This window comes from Mastigoproctus giganteus, chromosome 12, assembly GCF_048544385.1.
Source record: "Mastigoproctus giganteus isolate SK-2022 chromosome 12, ASM4854438v1, whole genome shotgun sequence".
In the NCBI taxonomy this organism is placed as follows: domain Eukaryota; kingdom Metazoa; phylum Arthropoda; class Arachnida; order Uropygi; family Thelyphonidae; genus Mastigoproctus; species Mastigoproctus giganteus.
Genome location: NC_143586.1, coordinates 25,507,477 through 25,529,907, shown reverse-complemented (window position 1 = coordinate 25,529,907; position 22,431 = coordinate 25,507,477). Strand labels below are relative to the sequence as shown.

The 22,431-nt window shown below is 40.0% G+C and overlaps 1 protein-coding gene across 1 annotated transcript in view; it reads left to right on the top strand.

Moving 5' to 3' along the window:
* The first annotated feature begins 15,986 nt into the window (after positions 1-15,986).
* Positions 15,987-22,431, top strand: part of oxt (Xylosyltransferase oxt) — a 214,324-nt gene continuing 207,879 nt past the window's right edge. The window contains exon 1 of the mRNA XM_090385682.1: positions 15,987-16,204. Within this exon, the coding sequence (XP_090241808.1) occupies positions 16,025-16,204 (180 nt within the window). The 5' untranslated portion in view covers positions 15,987-16,024. The remainder of the gene's footprint in view (positions 16,205-22,431) is intronic.

Below are 22,431 nucleotides of genomic sequence, written 5' to 3'. Positions count from 1 at the left end.
TAGATAGAAATCTACTATGGTTATGTCTCTCCACACATACACAGACACAAAACTTAAGAACCAACGCTATTTCTAAAGGTTACAACCACATAATAAAACGAAACAGACTGTGTCGATTTGCATAAATGTGGCCGTTCAGTAGAAAGCTGGTGCACATACAAAAATTTGAATTGTGATGAGAGGGCTCACATGATGACCGCTATATACTCCTACAGGCCGAGACGGACCGACAACAGACAGCGGGATCGATTGCAAACCAGCTGCACAGGACGCAGGATATCGCGGTTTACTGTGGCCGGACGACTCCACAAAGTTGGACTGTTTTCCCGACAGCCAGTACACTGTGTCCCTTTAACACCTGCCCATCAGAGACACCGTTTACAGTGGTACATCGAACACAAAGACTGGACAGCAGCGCAGTGGGGTAAGGTACTTTTTACTGATGAGAGTAGAAATAAAAAAAATTATTTATTTTTATTCAGCCTCAGCAGCGATTCTTGACGTCAACTAATCTGGTGAGAGTTTGACACACTGTATCACCCTGCAAACATCACTGTAAGGGGATCGATATGGCGGTCCAGCTGTTCTCGTCTGGGATGCGTTATCCTGGATGGACGTACACAACTTCAGATACTGGAAGACGGTACTGTAACCGGTGCACTCTACTGTACTTAGGTAATCCTTCCCCATGTGCGTTTGTTCCGAGGTGTCATTGGCTCCAAGTTCGTGTTTATGGATGATAACGCCAAACCCCATCGCACTGCAGCTGTTGATACGCTTTTGGAAAGTGAGTACATTGTTCAAACGGATTGGCCTGCCTGTTCCGTCGATCTAAGTCCCATCGAACACATATGGAACGAAATGCCAAGCGACACGTCCACACCCACCAGAAAATGTCCACCAGCTAAAGATGACGCTGACAGAGGAATGGATGATGTTACCGCAAGAACGTACCGACAACATTGTTCTAATGTGGATAGGTGGTGCAAAGCCTGCATCGACATTAGGGGTTGCCATATCTCCTACTGAGGACCACCTCTTCTCTATGTTCCAGCTTTGGCAGTGATGCCTCTGTACCCTAGCAGCCAGTGATATTTTGCCATTTTAGAATAAAGTCCCTCTGTACCATTTTGTTTCCATTATTGTGTCGGTGTTGTTTCCATCATTGTTTTTGTACCTCACGAGGTTCCTTTGGTTTGCTTTTCCCATATCCAGGGCACTCCTATGAGAAGCTACAGATGAAAACCTTGACCGAAACTCGACGGCTCCAAGGATTTCGAATGCCATAGCTGCTTCGTTAGTTGATTTGGAAATTAAACGCTAAAGCAGATAAGGCTATGAAGGTTATGAAGCGTCAGTAGTGTGTACAGACTTTGATATGTGTTATCTCTCACGTAGGGAGACCTCTAAATATTAGTCAACTCCACGGCAGTATACTGTGATGACACATAACTGTTTAAATTTGACATAAAAGAGTATACGGTTGTTTGTGCAGGGTGAAGAAGAATAAAATACCATAGAAAAACAAGACGCCAATATGACCGCCGCTACGTGTGGACGCGTTATTTCGCGCTCCTGATTTTTAGTTCTAAAATAAAGTAGTAATAATAGTAATAGTAGTGGCATGTTATGCAAGAAAGGAAGTGTACGAGCTTAAGCAGCATCAGCCAAAATAAAAAAAAAAAAATTCACACGACCATTCCATCTAAATGTTTGCCAGTTCCTCCTTAAATTGCGCCTCCATGGCCAGGTGGGCAGGAATGGCAGTGCATAGCACACGCTTTTGATTAGACCGAGATTCCAGCCCGTGACCACCAAAAAGGAGGAAGCGGAAAGGTCAAGGAATGACCACCGCATATCCCAGGAGCAATATGGCCTTAGTTGCTAATGCTCCTAAAAAATAAAAAATAAATAAAAACCTTCTTAAATTTATTTAACCTATCAACTTCCACAACGACAGATGGAAGTTTGTTCCAGCAATTAACCATCCGCTGGCTAAAGACAAATTTCCGCACATCTGTCTTTCCTTAATTTGAATTTATGCCCCCTTAGGTTCGTAATCTGAACAAGTGAAAGAATCCCTTCAGAATTCAGCTTGCTCCACCCATTCAGGGACTTATCGCCTCAATCAGATCACCACGCAGGTGCCTAGTCTCCAACCGCTGCAATTTGCAGAACGTAAGCCTCTCTTGCTAAGAGGATCCCTTCATTCCTCTCACCAATCTTGTTACCCTTCTTTGTACACGCTCAAGCAAATCTACATCCTTCCTAAAATGAGGCGTCCAGACCTGTATGCAGTACTCAAGGCGTGTATTCGTTACAGTTTACAGTAGTTTTCTGCACACAGCAAGTTATCAACATGTGGAACATTGTGGTGAGCATAGGTTTGTTTTAACAGATTTCAGCGTTTTCTCATTTTTGCTTTGGTTGCGAGAGAGTTTGGTTAGTCACAATGAGGATCGCAACGAAGACATGGAGAAGTGCACCGATATAACGCGGCTGCCGCTCCGAAGTCTCGATCTTGACTGGGGGGGGGGTTCCTTCTGAACTATGAGTAACTTTGGACATAGTCAGAGTACCATTTTCGCCGATTTAAGCCCAAAACTGCCAAATAATGATGTTTGTGTTCCCCCTCCATCATACACTTTCCATTGTGTTACGCAAAATTTCCCCCATTGTACAATACAGCATATTAATGGCACCATTGTTTCTTGCCACCCCTAGAAACGTCACAGGGAATTAGTCCCACTCCTCGAGGTGAATTTTAACTGTTGGCTGTTTCTCCCCATCTGAACAAAATGAGGGTCAGCCCAAATTTTTGCTGACGAACTGCTCAGCCCCTATTTCACTTAGAAATACGCGACAAGGATCATCTCCACCGATACGGACTCTATAATGAGAAACCAACGAAACGCGCTAAACCGGACAGTCTCGAAAATCCTGATTTTATTCAATATGGAGGCAAAGCCTGAAATCGCCCAAGACATTAACTACCTGAATCCCAACGATAACCACATCATCACAGAAAGCCAGAATGAAGCGGCGGGCCCTCGCACTGGAGCCACCTCAGTCTGGCAAGAGGAAATATATAAAGCCAACAGTGCTCAATTTGGAGCGGGTGACGCGCTCGCAAACCGAACTGAAAGAACCAAAAGAAATCCAAGATAACCAGCCAAGCCAGAGAAATGCCAGCAATGAAAAACTACCAGAATCCCATCTGGACCCCTCCCAACCGGAGGGCGCCGTTCCCGAGAAGGCAATGTTCCTCAAGGCCATACTTGAAACTCTGTTCAAGGAACAGACCAACGGGGTAACCGGAGCTCTCAGAGGGCAAATTGTCAACCTCTGGAACAAGCTGGATACACTCCAAACCGAAACATGCATTGAGAGTGAAAGAGCAACAGTCAAGCTCCAGGCATATATATTGAATGTGGTACGAAACAAATGCAACAGCGTGCACCCACGTATGCTGAGGAATTCCTCCAATGTACCCGACAATATACAAACCAAAAACAAATCTGCCAAAAGAAAAACTCTTCTGCCAACTTCCAATATTGTTATGCTGCGACCACTCACCGCTGACGACACCACCTCCAGTGAAAGTATAAAGACCCATTTTATACAAGAATTATCTGATGATCTGAAATCGACAAGAATAAAAACAATCAGAAAAACAAGGACCCATTTTATACAAGAATTATCTGATGATCTGAAATCGACAAGAATAAAAACAATCAGAAAAACAAGGAATCCGGGAATCGTCATAGAGACGGAAACCATCGAAGAAGCCAGCCAGATTATGACTAACCCTATAATCTGGAGAAAAAAAATAGGATGGAAGGCCAAATCACCGAACAAAAAAGGACTCTCCATAAAAATATACGACCTGAATAGCACCATTACATCAGAAAAAACTGACCTCGGAGATATACTTCAGAAACCTGCAGAGGTCCCTCCCAAATACCAACATGAAAGAACTGGTCACACCGAAATATGCGATTAAACCCATGACAGGAAACTCAAATAACTGGGTCGTGGAACTTAGCCCTACGGCATGGCAAGTCCTTGCCAAGCAAACAATGATCTTTGTAAACTGGAGCAGCCACAGATATCACGAACATATCGTGTTCTCCAAATGTTATAGGTGCTGAAGTTTGGCCACACCACCCATAATTGCAGCCAAACAATCCAGACATGTGGCCACTAAGTCGAAAAAGGCCAAGACTACAAGGGGTGCCCTAAGAAAGATGAACAACCAATAGGCGTTAACTGCAAAGGCCAAAAACTCGACGCAGGGCTCTCAGTAAGAAATAACAGCTGTCTCTCTACATAAAACTCAAGAGTTTGAAACAATCCAGAATCGACTATGGCAGCACACCCTAAGCAATACAACACCACAATTATCAAATCCTTCCAACACAACGCCCAATGGGCAAAGGCCATAACAGACCAAATCAGGCTCAGAGCTGATGAAGTAAATGCTGACATCATCATCCTACAGGAACCATATATCCACTCCAAACTGGTCAGTGGATATTCCCTAAAATATAAAATAATACAGACAGAGGAATCAACTCCATGGGTTGCAATTCTTATAAGAAACACGGATATAACAGCCATCAAAATCTTCCATCTATGCACAGCCTGGGCCGCTTGCACCCAAATTATAACCGCAATCGGCAGCTTCTTCTACATAACCTCCTTGTACTGCAGGCATGGAGAAGATATCACTACAGCCATCAGATACCTGGACCACGTCACCAACACGCTCGAAAGAGAAAAAAATATCATCGGAGCTGATGCTAATTGCAGATACCCGGCCTGGTACTGCCACACACCTGACAAACAGGATACCAGTAATGGACAGCGACTGGAGGTGTTCATTGCAAACGTTTCCATTGCTGTACTAAACAGGCCACACCAGATGCCAACATTTTGCAATCAGAGATGGGGTGCGACCATCGATGTCTCCCTCGAAATATAGCGGGTAACATTTCTGATTGGAGGGTGCAGGATGTCTGGACCACGTTGGACCACAGGATCCTCACCTTCTAACACAATAGGAACTTCCACAGGCAGCCAACAGCTGGGCGGATGCTCCACCGCTACGCGCTCCATACTGCAAACTGGGATCTATTTAAGGGGACCCCAACTGTTAAAAAAAAACAGAAGAACAATGGATCTAGAAAACGGCAGAAGCTCAGACGAATTGCAAAGGACAATCACAGATATCATCACCGACGCTGTCAACACTGCAATAAAAAGACAATGACATACATCTTGCACTATGCCGTGGTGGACCCATTAGTTGCAGCAACTCCGGCAGAGGCGGATTTAACGGCGGGAGTACCGGGCGCGCACCCTGGGCCCGACTTCTGAAGGGCCCACGCAAAGCCCCAACAAATTAGTTGAACCAACTCCAGACTACAGCTGGAGACCCAGGCAAACCGCGACATACCAACCTTCCAAAACTGTATTGGACTTCACTTGCTCCCCATCCCACCCACTAAAACTAACTCCATACTCCTCAATGGAACGCTGGATATACGCAGATCTCCCCAGATAAAAATAAGCAAAACAACCATCCGATTCAGAAATAACTCAAATATCTGGGAGTCTTACTCGACTGTCGTTCAAACCACACCTCAACCACCTGAGAAGGCAGATACGCTTCTGCACTGCCCGGGTTAAAAGAATCACCCGGCGAGACTAGGCATTAAACCAACGCACAAGGAAGTTGTAATACAAGGCAGCACTTTTGCCAATAGCAACATATGCTGCGGGTGTATGGTATAAAAAAGTCGACATTGCTGTTAACCTAAGGATCCTGAATTCCACTCACAGAACCATGCTATTATCCGCTACCCGCGCCTGCAGCACGGTGAGCACACACACACACACTACAGATTATCGCAGGAGCCCTCCCCCTCGATCTTGAAGTGGTCAAAAGAGGCATGCTCTATGAGCTCACCAGAGGAACAGCTTGCACACACTAGGATTTCAAAGCAAACCCTTCAAACAACCACGCTGCATAAAAAAGAAGGATCCAGACTCACCTGCTTCAGGTAGGTATAGGTATGTTGAGGGTCAGACGGCTCCGGAGATTTCTCCCACCTCCGCGTATTATTATTATTATTATTATTATTAGCTGTATGATGCAAGGAAGCCTGAGGCTTATACTGCACCAGCCAAAAAAAAAAAAAAAAAAAAAAAAAAAAATTCCCGATTTACCCTGAGAGAGAGAGAGAGAGAGAGACAGAATAAATAAGATCTTTATTGTACAGTACATCGGTACACGCAGGTACCACGACCATACAATACCCTTCACGGCACCATGCCAGAAGTAAAAGGGAATCACCAAGAAAGAGAAGAATGATGATATCCAGCTCAGGACACTGGGTGTGCCCAGGGTCCTGAGCTGGACATCATCATTCATAGCCTCGGGTTAAATATGTTATATGTATCGAGTGACAGTACCCTGTCTATATCAGAGGTATAAAAGTAATGTATGGGCCAGGTGGTATGTAGTTTGTTGTGCCTATTGTTCATCCGGCCTGTTGGCCGCTGGGCCCCTAGTGGGACCCCGCAATTCCATATCTAGTGACTGGGATGACCGCCTAGTGTACCAAGAGACTAATTATACTCTGGCAGCTCCTGCCACTTACTCTCCTGGGATTTCGATGGCTAGGACCTAAAATAAAGGTTGGAACGATCGCAGTTGATTTCGGTAAAACTGCATTTAGAAAGCGCTGCGTGGGGAAACCCTGAAAGAACTATATCTACAGAGCCTAAAATGGTCTGCAAAATTTGATGTGATTTAAATTTGGACATATGGAGCAGTCGCTGTACAAGAGAAAGCGTTGGGAGGGGAGGGAGAAGACTGCGGGGTGAAATAGGAAGAAGAGGGGTCAGATAGAAAGGTGTTCCACGATTTTCAGTGGGGCATGCCTATGCCCCACCAGAGTGAAAAATATGTGGAGGCGAGGAGGGGAGAAGAGAGAGAGAAAAAAACACTCCTCCGCACCTCCCCAGGAAGTAGGAAAAAAAAGATCCGCACAAGGGAGTGGGGTTTTTGGTCGTCAATAGGCCATATCACCTAAGGAAGGGAGGAGACGGGATCCGTCCACTCCCCCCCTTGCCAGTGGTTGGGGATTTAAAGAAACCAGGTTAGGGCACCCGGTTTAGATCGCCAAATGGCAGAAGATCAGATTTGGGATGTGGCTCTTCCTAACACCCCGACTGGGGGACTAGAAGATCGTTCCATTAGTTGGTATTTGTTATACTTCAGTTGTATTTCCAGTTCTTCCATTTGCTAGTTTCGGTTTTGGTACGGAATCTTGTACTGCTACTTGGCGCATTGTGGGTAGTCAGTTCTGGTCCAGGTTCTTGACAATCTCTGGTTCCAGCAAATCTGGGCCAGGACATTTTTGTTTCTCATTTGCAGCTTGAAGTTAGTCAATTGTAAATTGTAGTTCCATCCTCTGCATAGTGTAGGCATCAATTGCCTGACAGATAGTCTGTAGATGAAGTGTTAGCATGCTCGATTGTTCCCGTAGAATGGTACTCAGTATGTTAGTTGTTGAGTCCTCTCAGGTTGTTATAGTACCTTGTGGCGTCTTATTTGCCGTTTGAACTTCTCCCCTGGGGAATTTGTTTGTGATTATTTTATAACCCAGTATCCAGGGATCTGTGTTCCCAGTCGTGGAGACAAGCCGTTCTGAAATGATTCCAAGATATTTTAGTTGCGTGCTAAGTTTAATGGTTGCGCCCTCAATTTTAATCTGTGGCGGCCGACGAGTGTCTAGTGTTCCTTTTAATATGCCCTCTTGTTTTTTTTTTTTTTTTTTTATTCTGTCAGTGTATGTGTTCCTAGCTTCCCTATAGCGCTGGTGCAGATACTTCACCTCTGCGGCCGGCCATGATCTACGGGCCTGCTGAAACTCTTTCCTTTTTGCTTGAACTTTTGCTCAGCTCTTGGAGCTCCAGAGTCCATCAGGGCTTCTCACCCGACTTCACATTGCTACCTCTGCCGCTGTTGTAATTATTTGGGTTATTTTTTTGTAGGATGTCTGGGTTTCCTTACCAGTCAGGATTTTCGTCCATCAGTTCATTTGTTTTAGCTATAATTTGCTCCTGAAACATCTGCCAATTTGCTTTTTCTATTGAAAATCTGTTCATCTTTAGCCTGATGGTAGGTCTCCTCTCATGGTTCTGTCAATTTGGTATGTTATGATGCGATGATCAGATGTGGTCCATGCGCTTTGGACTTCCCAGTTTGAGACATGCTCTGCTATGTTCCTTGTAGTTAGCGTGATGTCGATTGTAGCTTCCCACGGTCTATGTGGGTAGCACGGTGGTATCGTCACCGTTCTCCCTACACAGGGGGGAAAAGTATCAGGTTCGAATCCCGTAGATGACGTGAGGAATTTTAATTGGCTTTTTTCACTCCATGGCTGAGTTAGTCGGTCTCAGGCGTAGATAGTGAGATTTTCCTCTAGAATCTGGGGCTTTTTGTTCAGCAAACCAGACAGTTCGACCCGAGAACAGACACAATTTACAGACATAAGACACATCACGGCAGATGAATTTAATTATTCTGGCGGCATACAAAAAAAAGAATAGTTTGTAGCTTCTCATAGCGTATTGCAGAAGGTTGGGAACTTGAAGGGTTGATTCTGCACTGTGTAGGTAAAGTTTGACAAATAGTCTTTCAGTTGCTGGCCATTTGAGGTGCCTTTGTTGGTCTTGGGTTGTGCTGTGCCAGACTGGCGAGCGGTATGTTTTGTCCTGAAAGGATGCCTTTGACAACTGTACCTTATAGATTGTTGGATGTCCTCCCCTTGCCTTCGGCAGAGTGCGATCAGGCAGATTTCCTATAGAGGTGACAATATGGGCGCACGCTGCCCAGCTTGTACATAATTAAGGAATACGTGTCGCAATTATCTGTTAAAAAATTCTAACATTTTTTATCCCTTTCACCTCCTTTTAAGAAGCATTTATTCCTTATAGTGTCTATACTTTTTCCACGGTCTATACAACTAGTAGCGTCATCTCACCGGAATGAACTCCGTTTAACTTTCGATTCCGCAGCTCCACCAGCACCGCCCTAGGGGTTGTTGTTGAACAAACGATACACCGTCGTTTAGTGCTCCGAGCAATTACATGACGTCATCACCCCTCTTTCCGACGGCAACGGGTAGTTCGCGTTTGCTTAATTCCTCAGAAAAGAAAAGAGCAGATCGCGACGTGTGACAGAAGAGGGTGAGAAGCCAGAACATGAGACAATTTCTTATGCAATCGAATCTAATAAACACAATGACTGTCATTCCAAAATTCCGTTCGTATAAGTGTACCGATTTATGTTCGATGACCACGATTGCAAAACAAAAGAAACTGCTCTACACAAACATGAGATTTCCTTTATCTGTTTAATATATCATTTGTAGTTGTGTTAAATCCACAAGTTGACAGTCCTTAAGTGTAATTCTTTGACCCACATTATTGACCCGTGAGATCAGAACAGTTCGTGGGTAATTCAGTTAGGGGATGTAGAGGTATTCATATTGAAAAGGGGAAAGAAAACGGAGAGCTTTGGCAGTTTTAACGTAGATTTCGGAGGATTAGGAGTTGGCAGAGTGAGAGTGAGATCCGAGAAACTTAGAGAGCAGTTGAAGATTTTCAAGAGGTTTTTCCAGTATTTTGTAGAGTTTTTCTAGAGCCGAAAGTAGTGAAGAAAGAGTTGAAGATCAGCCGATAAAGAAAATCGAGGAAGATAGCCCAAAGTCGTAAATATGAATCAAACAGTAGTACCAAGGAGTGCCGAGAAAGAAAGACATTTTGTCGGTAAGTGATTAGCCTTTTCTAAAACAACCCAAACCCAACCATTCGAAGTTAATCATACTTATCCCCTTGCCTTTAAATAGTTCACCCACTGACCTCTCTTCTCATAAAAATCATTCTGACAATTGTGTATCTACTTTTCATAATTAGAATTTAATTGTTAACGCGACTTGTCAAGTTAAATGCTATAATACTCATTGTAGTTGTTAAGTTGACAGATGTATTCCTATTCTAATAGTAGAACAATTGTGTGACATAACTCCATCAGTGATTGTGAATTTTCGCAAGAGAAATAGTGGAAAAGCCACATGAAGAACATTCCAAAATTGTAACACTACTAATAGCAAGATAACGCTGCTATTCAGTTAATTTACCAAGAAACTACATACCAATTATTCTAAAGCTTTGACCAGTTCCATTGTACTTCTTTGTATAACTTATATGTTTAATAATTCTTGTTTTGTTGATCATTTTGCTTTGTGACAATTCTCTGTTACACATAATTTACATAATTTATTGAGTAGTTTTGAGCTATGTTAATGCGGTGCTTTGGAGCCCAATCATATAGTCACAACGCGATCTTGATGCTGCGACCTTACTCTTATTTAAATCTGAGTGGGTTTGAGGGCGCAAGGTTTTGTCCTAGTCCAAACTACTGGACTATCATTTGAAACCCAGGTCTTCTTGAAACACATATTAGCGTGCAGCCTTGTAGGAAGCCGAGTGATTCACAGAGAACATTATTTAGGCAAGCACACGCGCTAAAACAGAAAAACCTGTGGAACATATCTCCGGATTGAGGATAACAACAGCTGCCCAGGGTGTGCATCAGTGTGGATCACTTTGTAGGCTAGGGGGGGGGTGTCCCTTTACTTGTTTCATATGTGTATATGGTTCTTGAAGCAGGATTACATCCACGCTTTCCTCATCCGCCTTAATGCGGATCTGCTCAGCCACTGCTCTGGCTCCCTGTGCGTTTAGCTGGTGTGTTTTTATCACTCCTTAGTTGTATTGTTTAAGCCTTGTCCACATAATTGATTCGAAGTTGGTATGTGCTTTTGGCCTTTAAGTTGGTAGGACACTTGGCATCTCGAATAGAGTGTGCATGAATCAACCGGAGAAACTTACAGTTGGCACACACAGGTTCGTTTGTCCCGTTGGGGCAGCTATTAAATTCATGGCCCTTCTCTGAGCACTGGCGGCAGGTCGGTGTGGTTTGTGTACATGTATGGGTAATGAGGCCGAACTTACAACATTTAAAACATTTTGGAACGGCCACATGTTCTCTGAAGCGGTGGCTTTCCCACTCGATGTAGATCCTGTTCTGCACCTGCATTACCTGTCAGGCTTCCGGGCCAGTTCAACGATCCAATTCAGGCTGCCATTGCTTCTTGTTTTGTTCATGTACTTAGGAAATATAAGGTTCTGTCCTTCCTGATCCGGCAGGTTGCTTTGCAGATTTCTTCCGTACACTTCTTCTTTTATTTCTCTGGTGTCAGGTCTTTATCACCAAAGATGATGAGCGATGATCCTTTCTTTTTCGGGGGCTCAGGAATAGATACAGCGTGGTCATTTTTGGATTACTGATTATATGATGCACCTCCTCTTTCGTTTAAATTTCGATCACGGCACCCGGATTTCGGGTCTTTCAAATTGCGTTTATCCTGGTGGTTTTAAGGTCCTCTTTTAGCTTTTCCATTATTTTAGATTTAACCTCTTCACTTTTTGTTTCTGCACTCATGTTAGACTTACAATTATCAAATTATGTGTTGGTTGTAATGTTTTCTTTCTTGCTTGGGAAAGCTGGGGGGGAGGCTACTGGTTCATTGTTTTCTGTGTTCCTCAGCGCTTGCGCATAAGTAGGGACACGCTGTAGCATTTGATTCTTCCCACTTTCGGTGTACGCCTCTAGTTTTGCGGGGGGGGGGCTCGCTCGCACCCATGGTGAGTTTGTAGGAGCGCCGTTTCCAGCTTCATCCAAAGGGTAACGATTTGTCCCCTAAGGCCGGTTGTGACCCCGATTGACTCATCCTTGAGTAAGTCCTCCAGGGTTGTTCTAAATTTTAGCTTCTTTTCAAGGACAGTGCCGTCTGGAAGGGTAAGGTCCAGGGGGACAACCTGCTGCTTGTTGGTGTTATCTTTTGTGACACGAATAATGACCGGTTTGTTCTGAGTCTCCTTGTTTTCGTTTAGGCTTTTTGTTTCTCGTTCCATTTTTGACACTACCATCTTGTTCTTTTTTTTATTGACTGGCGCTGACTTAGAGTCCTTCCCTTTTCTTACGTTAATGGCTAGTGTTACTGTGGTGGATGGTTCACTTGGTAGTCAGTTTTATGGTTGACTTATAAAGGCAGTAGGGATGAAAGAGAGTACACCCAAAGTTGGGCTGGTATTAAGATGAATGATAGTTTTGTTTTTGTTAGATTGCAGAACTAACAAGCTCACAAGTAATATCAAATTTATGGTTCCCAATTAATGCTCAGAGGGCGGCACTAATTAGAATCAATTATGCATGCCACATTTCAGTCAGTTTTAAAGATGCTTTTATTTTAACCCCTCCCAACTTGTCTATAAGTTATAGTCTGTGCTCCAAGATGCCCTATACTTTTGTCTCTATCTTCATGTTTTGGACAGCGTCACTTCCGGAGAGAGAGCTGTGTTTCGCTTTCGTTTTCGGACGTGCAGCGACCCTGCACCAGGGAAGCGGCTGTTGAAACACTACTCCACCATGATGAGTCCTGTTGGCTCACAGCGGGAGGCCGTTATACGGTCGTTTCGAACAAGCGCCATGGACGCAATGTTTACAAAACCCGTGAGAAGGTATGTGACTTCCGTCCGAGAAGAGACAGTTACGACAGAAAGAACAAATTCTAGGTGTAATCTGATTTAGGTAAATACCGAATGTGTATCTCTATACAAGGGAACAAGATCCCTTGTATAGAGCTGAATAAAACAATGACTAATAAAAGAAATAACCGCTCGAGAGTTGGGAGACGCAACTCTATCCCAGTATAATATTCCCCTTTCTCTTGATAAAATGCAATCCTTTGGTTGTGTCAGTTCTTCGGGGTGACAGCCCCTTTGCCTTTGTTCCCCATCCCGCGAAATTAACCTGTGGACCTGTACAGGCTTTTGGAAACCAAAAGCAAGCGGACAGAATTGGATTAGAGTCATTATGAGAGAGAGAGTTGACTTGAGGAGAGCCGGAGTGTGGTGGCAAGAGTCGTTAAGTGGGTGAAAAGAATACCCAGAGAAGGGTAGCAGGCTAGTCTTTGGAGAGATATTGCTGAAAGTCGTATCCCATGGAGTGCCAAGCTGAATCTGGAACCATTGGAGAAGGACGGAGGTTTATTAGTAAGTCGACCCGTACTATCCGAGAAGAAACCGAACCAAACCACTCAAAGTCAAACCTACCCCTTTTTATATTATCCTTATCCACAGATATCTCTCCTCATAGTCACACCTTGGTCATTGTTTTAGTACCTGACCTAGCACCTAGAATTTAACGGATAATGTGACCTGTCACTATTAAAGCCTTAAGTATTAATTATGACTATTAAACTGACATTTTATACCACACTAACAGTATATCATATGGACAGCAAGACATGCTTCAACCTCTTCGAGTACGGGTTATAGCTGTCCTCCTGGAGTTACATGAAGAACACAGAGAAATTCATAATAGTGTAACATTATCACATTAATCTAAAGATTTATATATATAACATGATGTTACTATATCGATGACATGACTACTGGTTTCTTTAACTATTTGTGTAATATGTGTTTATGTTTAATAAATTATGTTTTGTTTGTTCACTTTTGCCTCGTAGCCGTTCTCTTTTCACTCACACTATCCATAGCACTAATAATAGGAAAAGAACCATCATTTGTGGCCGCTCTGGAGTCCAGTCACCTTGTAGGACCCCTTAGTGGAAATTACAACGCAGTCTTTTGTTGCGAGTCTATTCTCCAGGTCCGAGAATAGGTTTTGAGGGCACGAGACTTTGTCCTATTATAACCCACTAGTTGATGACATGAAACCCAGGTTTCCTTTAATGCAATATTAGTGACAGAACTTGTCCGGTAACCTTATTTTTTTTACATTAAACATTTAGAGTAATATGAGTTGATTGTCTTAATCGTTAGGTGATAAAGGTTGTCCAGCAAGTACACTATAACGGGAAAGCGAGTGGAACATAACAAAGTGCAATTTTGCTAATTAAATTAATTACGCAAATTAATATCCACATCTATATAATAATAGTGAGTTCTATGATTAATGAAGTCTGAACTAGGAAGACAAATCAAATTCACCACCAATCACCGCTAGAAGTACTGTCCACGTGATTGGTCACGTGTCTTCTTGTTTTAACAATGGCCTTTGGCTCGGCAGGGGAAGAAAACAATGCCGTCCCACTAGCTCTCTTTTTTGTTAGGAAAAATACAACAACGCTAATAAGCCACAAGTTTTCATTTTACAGTGCAAAAAGTGCATTGGCAATATAATATATTTCCTATTTTTCCCGAAAAACAATTTAACATGCAAATAATTAAAGGCAATAGTCAAATAAATCAGGTAAAAAATTTGAACTTTCATAACGACGGTACGACTTGTACGGGAGCCGCCATTTTATATGCAGTAATAAGTTAGTTGACGCTGACAATGGCAAATTTCATATCACTCCCTAACAAATCGACCACAAAAAATACATGCATCAATTCACCAACACCAGATTACCCGATAGCAGTACTTGGAATTCGGAAATCCATAAATTTTATCACAATTTAGAACAACTTTTACGGAGCGAGAAATCACACTACACATCAGCATTAGCATTAGTAGAGGCATATGATGCAAGAAAGCAAGCTTATGGAGCATCATCCAAAAAAAAAACAAACAAAAACTACTCCCATTTCACCCCTCTGTTCGTTCGAAATACCTGTCCAGCTTAGCCTTAAATTTATTTAGGCTATCAACTTCCATAACAAGGGATGGAAGTCTGTTCCACCAACCAACTACCCGCTGGCTAAAGGCAAATTTCCACACATCTATCCTACATCTGTCTTTCCTCAATTTGAATTTATGCCCTCTCAGGTGATTATTCTAAGCAAGAGGAAGAATCCCATCGGCATTGAGCATGCTCAAACTATTCAAGGTTTTATACACCTCTATCAGATTACTGCGCCGGTTGCCTAGTCTCCAGACACTGTAATTTGCAAAACTTAAGCCTTTCTTCGTAAGAGCAACCGTTTGTTCCATTCACTAATCTTGTTGCCCTTCTCTGTATTCGTTTCAGCAGCTCTACATCCTTCTTGAAATGAGGCCTCCAGACCTGTATACAGTACTCAAGGTGTGGCCTGACCATTGCCTTATACAAAGGAAAAATCACCTCCTTATCCCTGCTAGAAAAATTCCTCTATATCATTGACAAAACACCATAAGCTATTCTGGAAGCCCCTCTAGACTGATCAGAGAACTTCATATCTGCCGGCACAATGACCCCCAGGTCCTTTTCATTCTCTACCACTGTCAGTGTAGTACGACAGAGTTGATACGTTGCTCTGGGGTAACTGTTTCCCATATGTAGTACTTTCTTTTTTCTTTCTTTTTCCCATATGTAGTACTTTCTAATTTGCTTTCAACCAGCGGGGAACATTATTTGAAGACTTCCGTCTGGTGTCATGAAAGTGTGCAGTTTGAATACATTTAAGAAGGAACTAAAAAATCATTATGGGAAATGGAAGGTAATGTGGTATTTTTTTATTTTATTTATTTAATTTTTTTTTTTGGCTGCTATATACGCTTGCTTTTTGAATCATTTATTTCCACTATTAATACTAATACTACGAAATGTTATGATAGAAAATAATCCAAAATGTTATGCTAGAAAATAATGCTATGGTAGTTTGAATTTTTTAATTAAAATTAATGTTGTTTTAGTATGTTACGATTTGCGATTTCTTGTTAAAAAATAATACAGTTAAATAAAAAAAATTAATAATAATTTTTTTTCAAATATTGCCTACGGCGTCCCATTTGTAATGAAGAGTGGCACTGTCGTCGATGTTGGGAGAGTGGTGCCGCGATTTTAATGTTATTTGGTCTATGTTGTTTTTAATTTACATGGTTCATGTTTGAAGTTTTTATTATTTTAGCTTAATTTCGGGGTAGGGATGGGCAATGGCGGTGTCAAGAGTTTTGGATGCTCGTTGGTGTCGAAGATACCGCCCATTTTTCATAATAGCCGGGGTTATTCTTGCTATACAGTTGTTTTTAGCATACAGTTTTTACAGTATATTCTCCTCAGAAGAAGATAGTATATGGAAAGGAAATACCGGACGAAGTAAAGGGAATGTGCAGGTACGGTATTAAGGTGTCTGGTGGGTAAAAAAAATAAATAAATAAAGCTTTCAGACAAAAAACTTGATAAACTACGGAAACCAGTTTTGTAAATTTAGGACGTATCAACAATTGGTCATCGCTTCAACTTTTTTTTTTTAACGAGTAGAAATGAGCAAATTACGGTATTGACAAAACGATGTAAGTATTCAAAGCTTATGTAGCAACAGGCCTTCTCAGTGTATGGAACTTTCTCAGTTCCATATTAATGGAACCGATTAATTGGTGAGACTCGTTACCGGGCCAGAGTGAGCGATCACCCTCCCTAGAGCTTGAGTAAATGGGAGCAGTACTGGGTTTTTTATGATATTAAATCGTAGTTTGATCACTATTCGTATTGTATGTGCGATGTATAATGAATTTTTAAAAAATGGGACCCATATTCAAAGCTTTATTTTCACTGGCTCTCGCATATCATCTACGAATATACCAAGTTGTTACATTGCCCCCCCCTCCCCCCGAAAAACAGTCTAAATCACTCGCCAGATTTAATCATATTATTATTATTAGCTATATGGTGCAAGGAAGCCTGAGGCTTATGCTGCACCAGCCAAAAAAAAAAAAAAAAAATTCTGAATTACCCTGAGAGAGAGAGAGAACAAGGAGGAGGGAATCACCAAGAAACAGAGGAATGATGATATCCAGCTCAGGAACCTGGGTGTGCCAAGCCTGTACTCACCAGATGTGAGCCTATTAGAACATTACTATACAAACTTAAATAAAAGATGAATTGAAGACTAATATCTACTCAAAAAGTTTATTTTTGTTCAGTTTCCCAGCATACTATCCTACACAGATCAAATTAATTAAAATTAAATTAATGTAAAAAATTAAGTAAGAACATTAAAATTTTTTAAAAAAATTTAGAACATTAAAAACATCGATCAGTTAAGCACATTATAAGTAAATGTTAACACATTAATAAATATACCCAAAATGTAAATATAAGTAAATCTAAGACCTTGCTGTGGCTATATATGGTAATCCCACATATAGCCAGAGCAAGACAACTATTTACTCTGGCATAATATGGTATAATCCCATTTTGATATTATGGCTAATGAAGTTATCATACAGTAATTAAAGAAATTAATCTGTAGTCTGTTTGGAAGAATATTATTCTTTCAAACAGACTACAGATAACATTCACTCATAAATCCATTATGAGTGAATATTATATGGAAGAATAATATTCACTCATACTGGATTTACCCTTTTGAAAGTGGCGAATGAAATCATTCTTGTTCCAAAAAAAAAAGAAAAGAAAAAAAAAGGTAATAGTATCATTTAGGTAACTGATAATAAATAAATATCAGTTGCCAACTCCAGTATATAAATATATTCAGGGATGGGCAGAGTGAGCATATGTCCCCCTTAACCACATTTTTAAATTAAAGAAAAAGAACATAGGAGGTGTTCTAAAAAAAAACCTCAAAAGCCTGGTCGCCATGCTCCCCTTATGATGATACCATGACCTGGTTGCCATGCTGCCCCCCCACCTTACAATGATACCTGGATATGCCACTGAATACATACATAAAGCAGAGCAAACAGAATTCACACAGAATGGCACATTGTTCAGAGGAGTTTACATAAAGATAAATTAATACAGGGATTAATACACACAAAATAGATTCAACAGGAGATTCTTCTGGCACTCACTACATGTTCTAGCCGATGACATGTCACTAGTAGAACTGTGTTATAACTTTAAAACTGTATTTTTTATCATTAAAAAACCAGATAATATTGTCAGATATTATTGTCAGTTATTGTCAGAAATGGGGAGAAATCTCAAGAGAGGCCCTAGGTATGATAGCTTTCTGAGGATTCTGATAGCAGTTTTCTGTATGGAATGAAAATTAATTATTGACATATATTTTAGCAAAATTCTTAAGAGATTCAGTAACTATGTTGTTAGAAATCTGAGTGTCCTCTTGATTTTTATGTATTTCATATGTAAACCAAGTGAAAGCGGACCCGGCATTAATCTTAACCCATTTAGGCATGGAATATTCAGTAGGAAAAGAGTAGATTAGATATTGTGGAGACTGACTGTGAATGTCACCACCATTAGATAAAGCCTGATCATTGCTTGTTTGACTTCCTCGTAAGTGGGCCATAAGAAGTATATAGAGCTAGATTGCTGTATAGAATTGAGAAAAGTGAAAGCAAGAGTTGAATATAAATCTACTTTATTTTCTGTGCATAATGGAAAGCTAATTTATGTTGCAAGGGACAACACGAAAAAAAAAAAATAATAATAATAATAAAAAATTGCAGTTTTGATACTTAAATGTGATCATTTTTTTTTAATCATAATATTCTGAAAAAATGAAGACAACACATTTTATAGTTTACTATTTTATTACATTTTGAATGTTTTACATGTAATTTGTAATCCAACTAATGTATACATTTATTCATTAAATATAATAATTCAATTACTATAACAGAAAAGGCCAATAAACCAGAAAGCACAAATTGTTTTTGTTTTATGCTAGTGACCTCCAGAAATGTGTTTTAGATAAATATATTTCAAAGGCATTCAAAATTGATTCTTATAACAGAACATATGACAATGATGAAAGTGTAGTGCAATTTCCATTATAAATGACCTTTTAGAGAGATAAATAGCTTAGTTATATAGCAAAAATTTCAACTTCCAAGGTCTTGAAATGAATTACCTAAAAAAAAAAAAAAAAAAAAACTGTTACTGAGTTCACATTACAATATTTTCACAATACCTCTCCATTTGTTCTTACAGGATGCAATATACGTTACAACAATTTTTTAAAATTTGCACCAGCCAGCAAAAACTTATGTAAAGTCAAATTTCCATAAGTCGGGGAATGGCTGTATATGATATCAAAATTATTTTCTGCATCCTGTTCCTTTGTGACCACATCATAGTATCCAGTCAAATTCTTCAGACAAGACTTCCCCTTAACAAATCCATGCTGTATCTGAACTATGTCAAGCAGACCAATCTGATTCATAATCTTCCTTCTAGATTTTAAATTAAAGTAAAGAAGTCTTTGTCTAGATGATCCTGCAATATTTCTTTAACTAGTGACTCCATTATTTTCCCTGAAACTGAAGTGAAACTAATGGGTCTGTAATTACTTGTCACCCTTTGATCCCCTTTGTGAATTGAGGATATTTGCACATCTCCAGCCCATGGGGACTACCTTTGAGTCCAAGGAAGCTTTGATAATTATGGTTAAGGTTTTGCTTACTTTCTTTATTGCCTCCTTTAATATAACTGGACAGATCCCATCTATCCCAGGTGCTTTTTTATGTTCAGTTTGAACAAATTCTCCTCCACTTTGCTCTCAGTTAATACAAAATCATTGAGCTCCCTCTTAGAGTTCAATCAGCTTCTGTTCTCCACTTCTGTATAGAATTCCTCATGTGTGAATGTAGATGTGAAATACTCATTCAATTTGGCAGCTATGTGAGCAGGATCATCTACATTCAAACCATTGATATCAAGCAGACTGATCTGATTCATAATCTTCCTTCTGGATTTTGCATAAGTAAAGAAGTCTTTGCTTTTTTATTTGCATCCTTTGGCAAAGATTTCTCATAATCTGTCTTCGCTTGCATAACATCCTTTGTGACTTGTTTACAGACTACCTAATATCTATCATAGTCTTCTGTGTCACCTGATAATTTATATGCATCCCATGCATTTTTCTTCTCTGCCATGAGTTGATTAGTTCATCTTCCATCCATTTAGGCTTAAACTGTATTTCTTAGTTGGGACAAAAAGCCTAGTAGCTTCAAGATTACTTCCTTGAATGCTTTTCATTTAGAATTTGCTGTTGGTGACATCATCAGTTGATCCCATTGTATAGAATTTAAAAACTGCCTGAGACCACTGTAATTATCTTTACGAAAGCAAAAACCCTTCCCTTTAACTCTGATGGTAGTTGTTATCATTAAGTAAATCCCACATCAGCACACTATGGTCACTTCCACCAGTGGTTCCTTTAACTGCAGATTCTTAATGCATGAAGAATCACTGCTTTGGTTTATGTTATCACTCTTTGCCTTTTTTGCAGTGTATGCATGTGCAGTGGAAGCAATTCTTAACATCCTGATTTGTTCTTAAAATCCAATACATTGTATGTCTAGTTACTCACGTTGCGTCGTACAGGTCGTGTAATTTGTCGGTGTTGCTACTCTGTGAAAGAAAGTACTCTGTCTCTGTACTCCTACCAATCTGTCTGTTTTACAGTAGAGCAATAACACTTTTCTAATTCTAGCTAAGAACATGAAAATTTTAATGTTTTCTTTATTTGTTTTTATTGGTTTTATATGGATTTCAAGAAACACGACTGTTTCAATTTTATTTCCGACCCGTGGTCTATTCAAAGAGTGTATGCTGTTTCACTCCTGTTCTTGACCACTTGGCTATGGAGGCCTTTTTTTTAGTTGAAGAAATAGTGGCTGGTCATATTAAAGTATTTTATATTGCTTTATTTCCACATTTTCATTCTATATACTTTCACCTTTTTATGTACACATTTCTGCTCTACATTAATAAACAACTCTAACCACTGCATCCTTGTTTCATTGGTTATTACCCAGTGGTGCGCAAACCTATTTCACTCGTGACCCCCTTTGTTAAATATAAAATTGATGCGACCCCTCAGTGTAAACACCGAGGGAGAATGACATGATTTTTAGAGAAGAAAAATGGCATTTTACAAATTATGTAGTAGAAAATTTTATTTGAGCACTGAGAAAGGAATAAAAAAAATTTACTTTTTAATATACACATTAAAATAATTGTTCAATATTTTAATTGAATACAGCAAAAACAACAAATCAAATTCTTATTCTTCAATTAAGATTACAAAACAAAACAATTAATGAGAAGGATGAGCCTGGATAACCAGTAATATTTGATCCATATTTGGATGCAATATTTGAAATTACTAATCTCATGTCATTTTCTGGATCAAGTCAGAAAAGCTGTTTTGTTTTTATTGCTGTTAATTTTATGACATAAATATGTAGACCCGAAAGGCAGCTATCTTTATATCGCCATTTTTGATAATTCTGGATACTCACTCGAAGAGAAAGCCAAATTTTTTCAAAAGTAGTCTTGAAATGAGCATGTAATGGTTCGTCAGACGACAGGTCAATAAGACTTTCCTTTTGCTCAATGGTAATTTCAGGACATGAAGAAATTTCAAAAGCAAAGGGATCACAAATCCAATACAACTTTTTATCTGGAGCTGCGTTAAATCATTTGGAAAAATTCCTAATTAGCATTGTTAGGTTGGAGGCAATGATATCTCTAAATTGTAAAATGTCAATATTATTGCTATTAACCAAATCACAAAAACATGGGAACATATTATTGCAGTTAAATTTAGTTTTCCAAAGGTTAAGTTTATTTTTGAAGCTTCAGAGTATTGATATATTTGTTCCCTGTCCTTGAAGACTTAAATTAAATCATTAAGTTTTTCAAATATATCAACAAGGTAGCTAAGTTTTCCAGGCCATTTTTTTAATTGTAAACAATTAAGCAAGGTTCTGCTGATCTGTATATGATAAAAACAATAAAATTTCATGTTTGAGGCCAGAAAGACGTCACAACACTTTACCACTGGACAATCACTTCACTTTCACATCTAAAAGAAGCGTTTCATAAGTGGATCCCATTTCATTGCAAAGTAAAGTATAGTGAAAAGTCTGCTATTTAAGCTTCTACTTACAATAGACACAACATGGGTTTGTTAAAAGGGGGGGGTCTTGTCTGACCAATTTGATTGGATACTATGATGTGGTCACAAAGGAACTGAATGTCAAAATATCTAATTTTGATATCATATACTTGGATTTCAGAAAAGCTTTTGATACTGTTGCACATGGAAGACTGCTGTACAAATTGGAGAGGTATGGCATTAAGGTTAAGTTGTAACAATGGATAAAGGGATGGTTGAGTGGGAGACGACAGAGAGTGGTAATCAATGGACACTGCTCTTTGTGAACAAATGTTATTAGTGGAGTTCTCCAGCATTTAGTGCAGGGCCCATTGTTTTTTGTGTATTGATCAATGATATTGATGAAGGTACATGGAATCCTCTTTATCTGAGGATAATTGGTTCCAGAAATTTCCACTTAAAACGGGGACCAAATTTTCGTAATGTTTATTATTTAAATAAATGAAA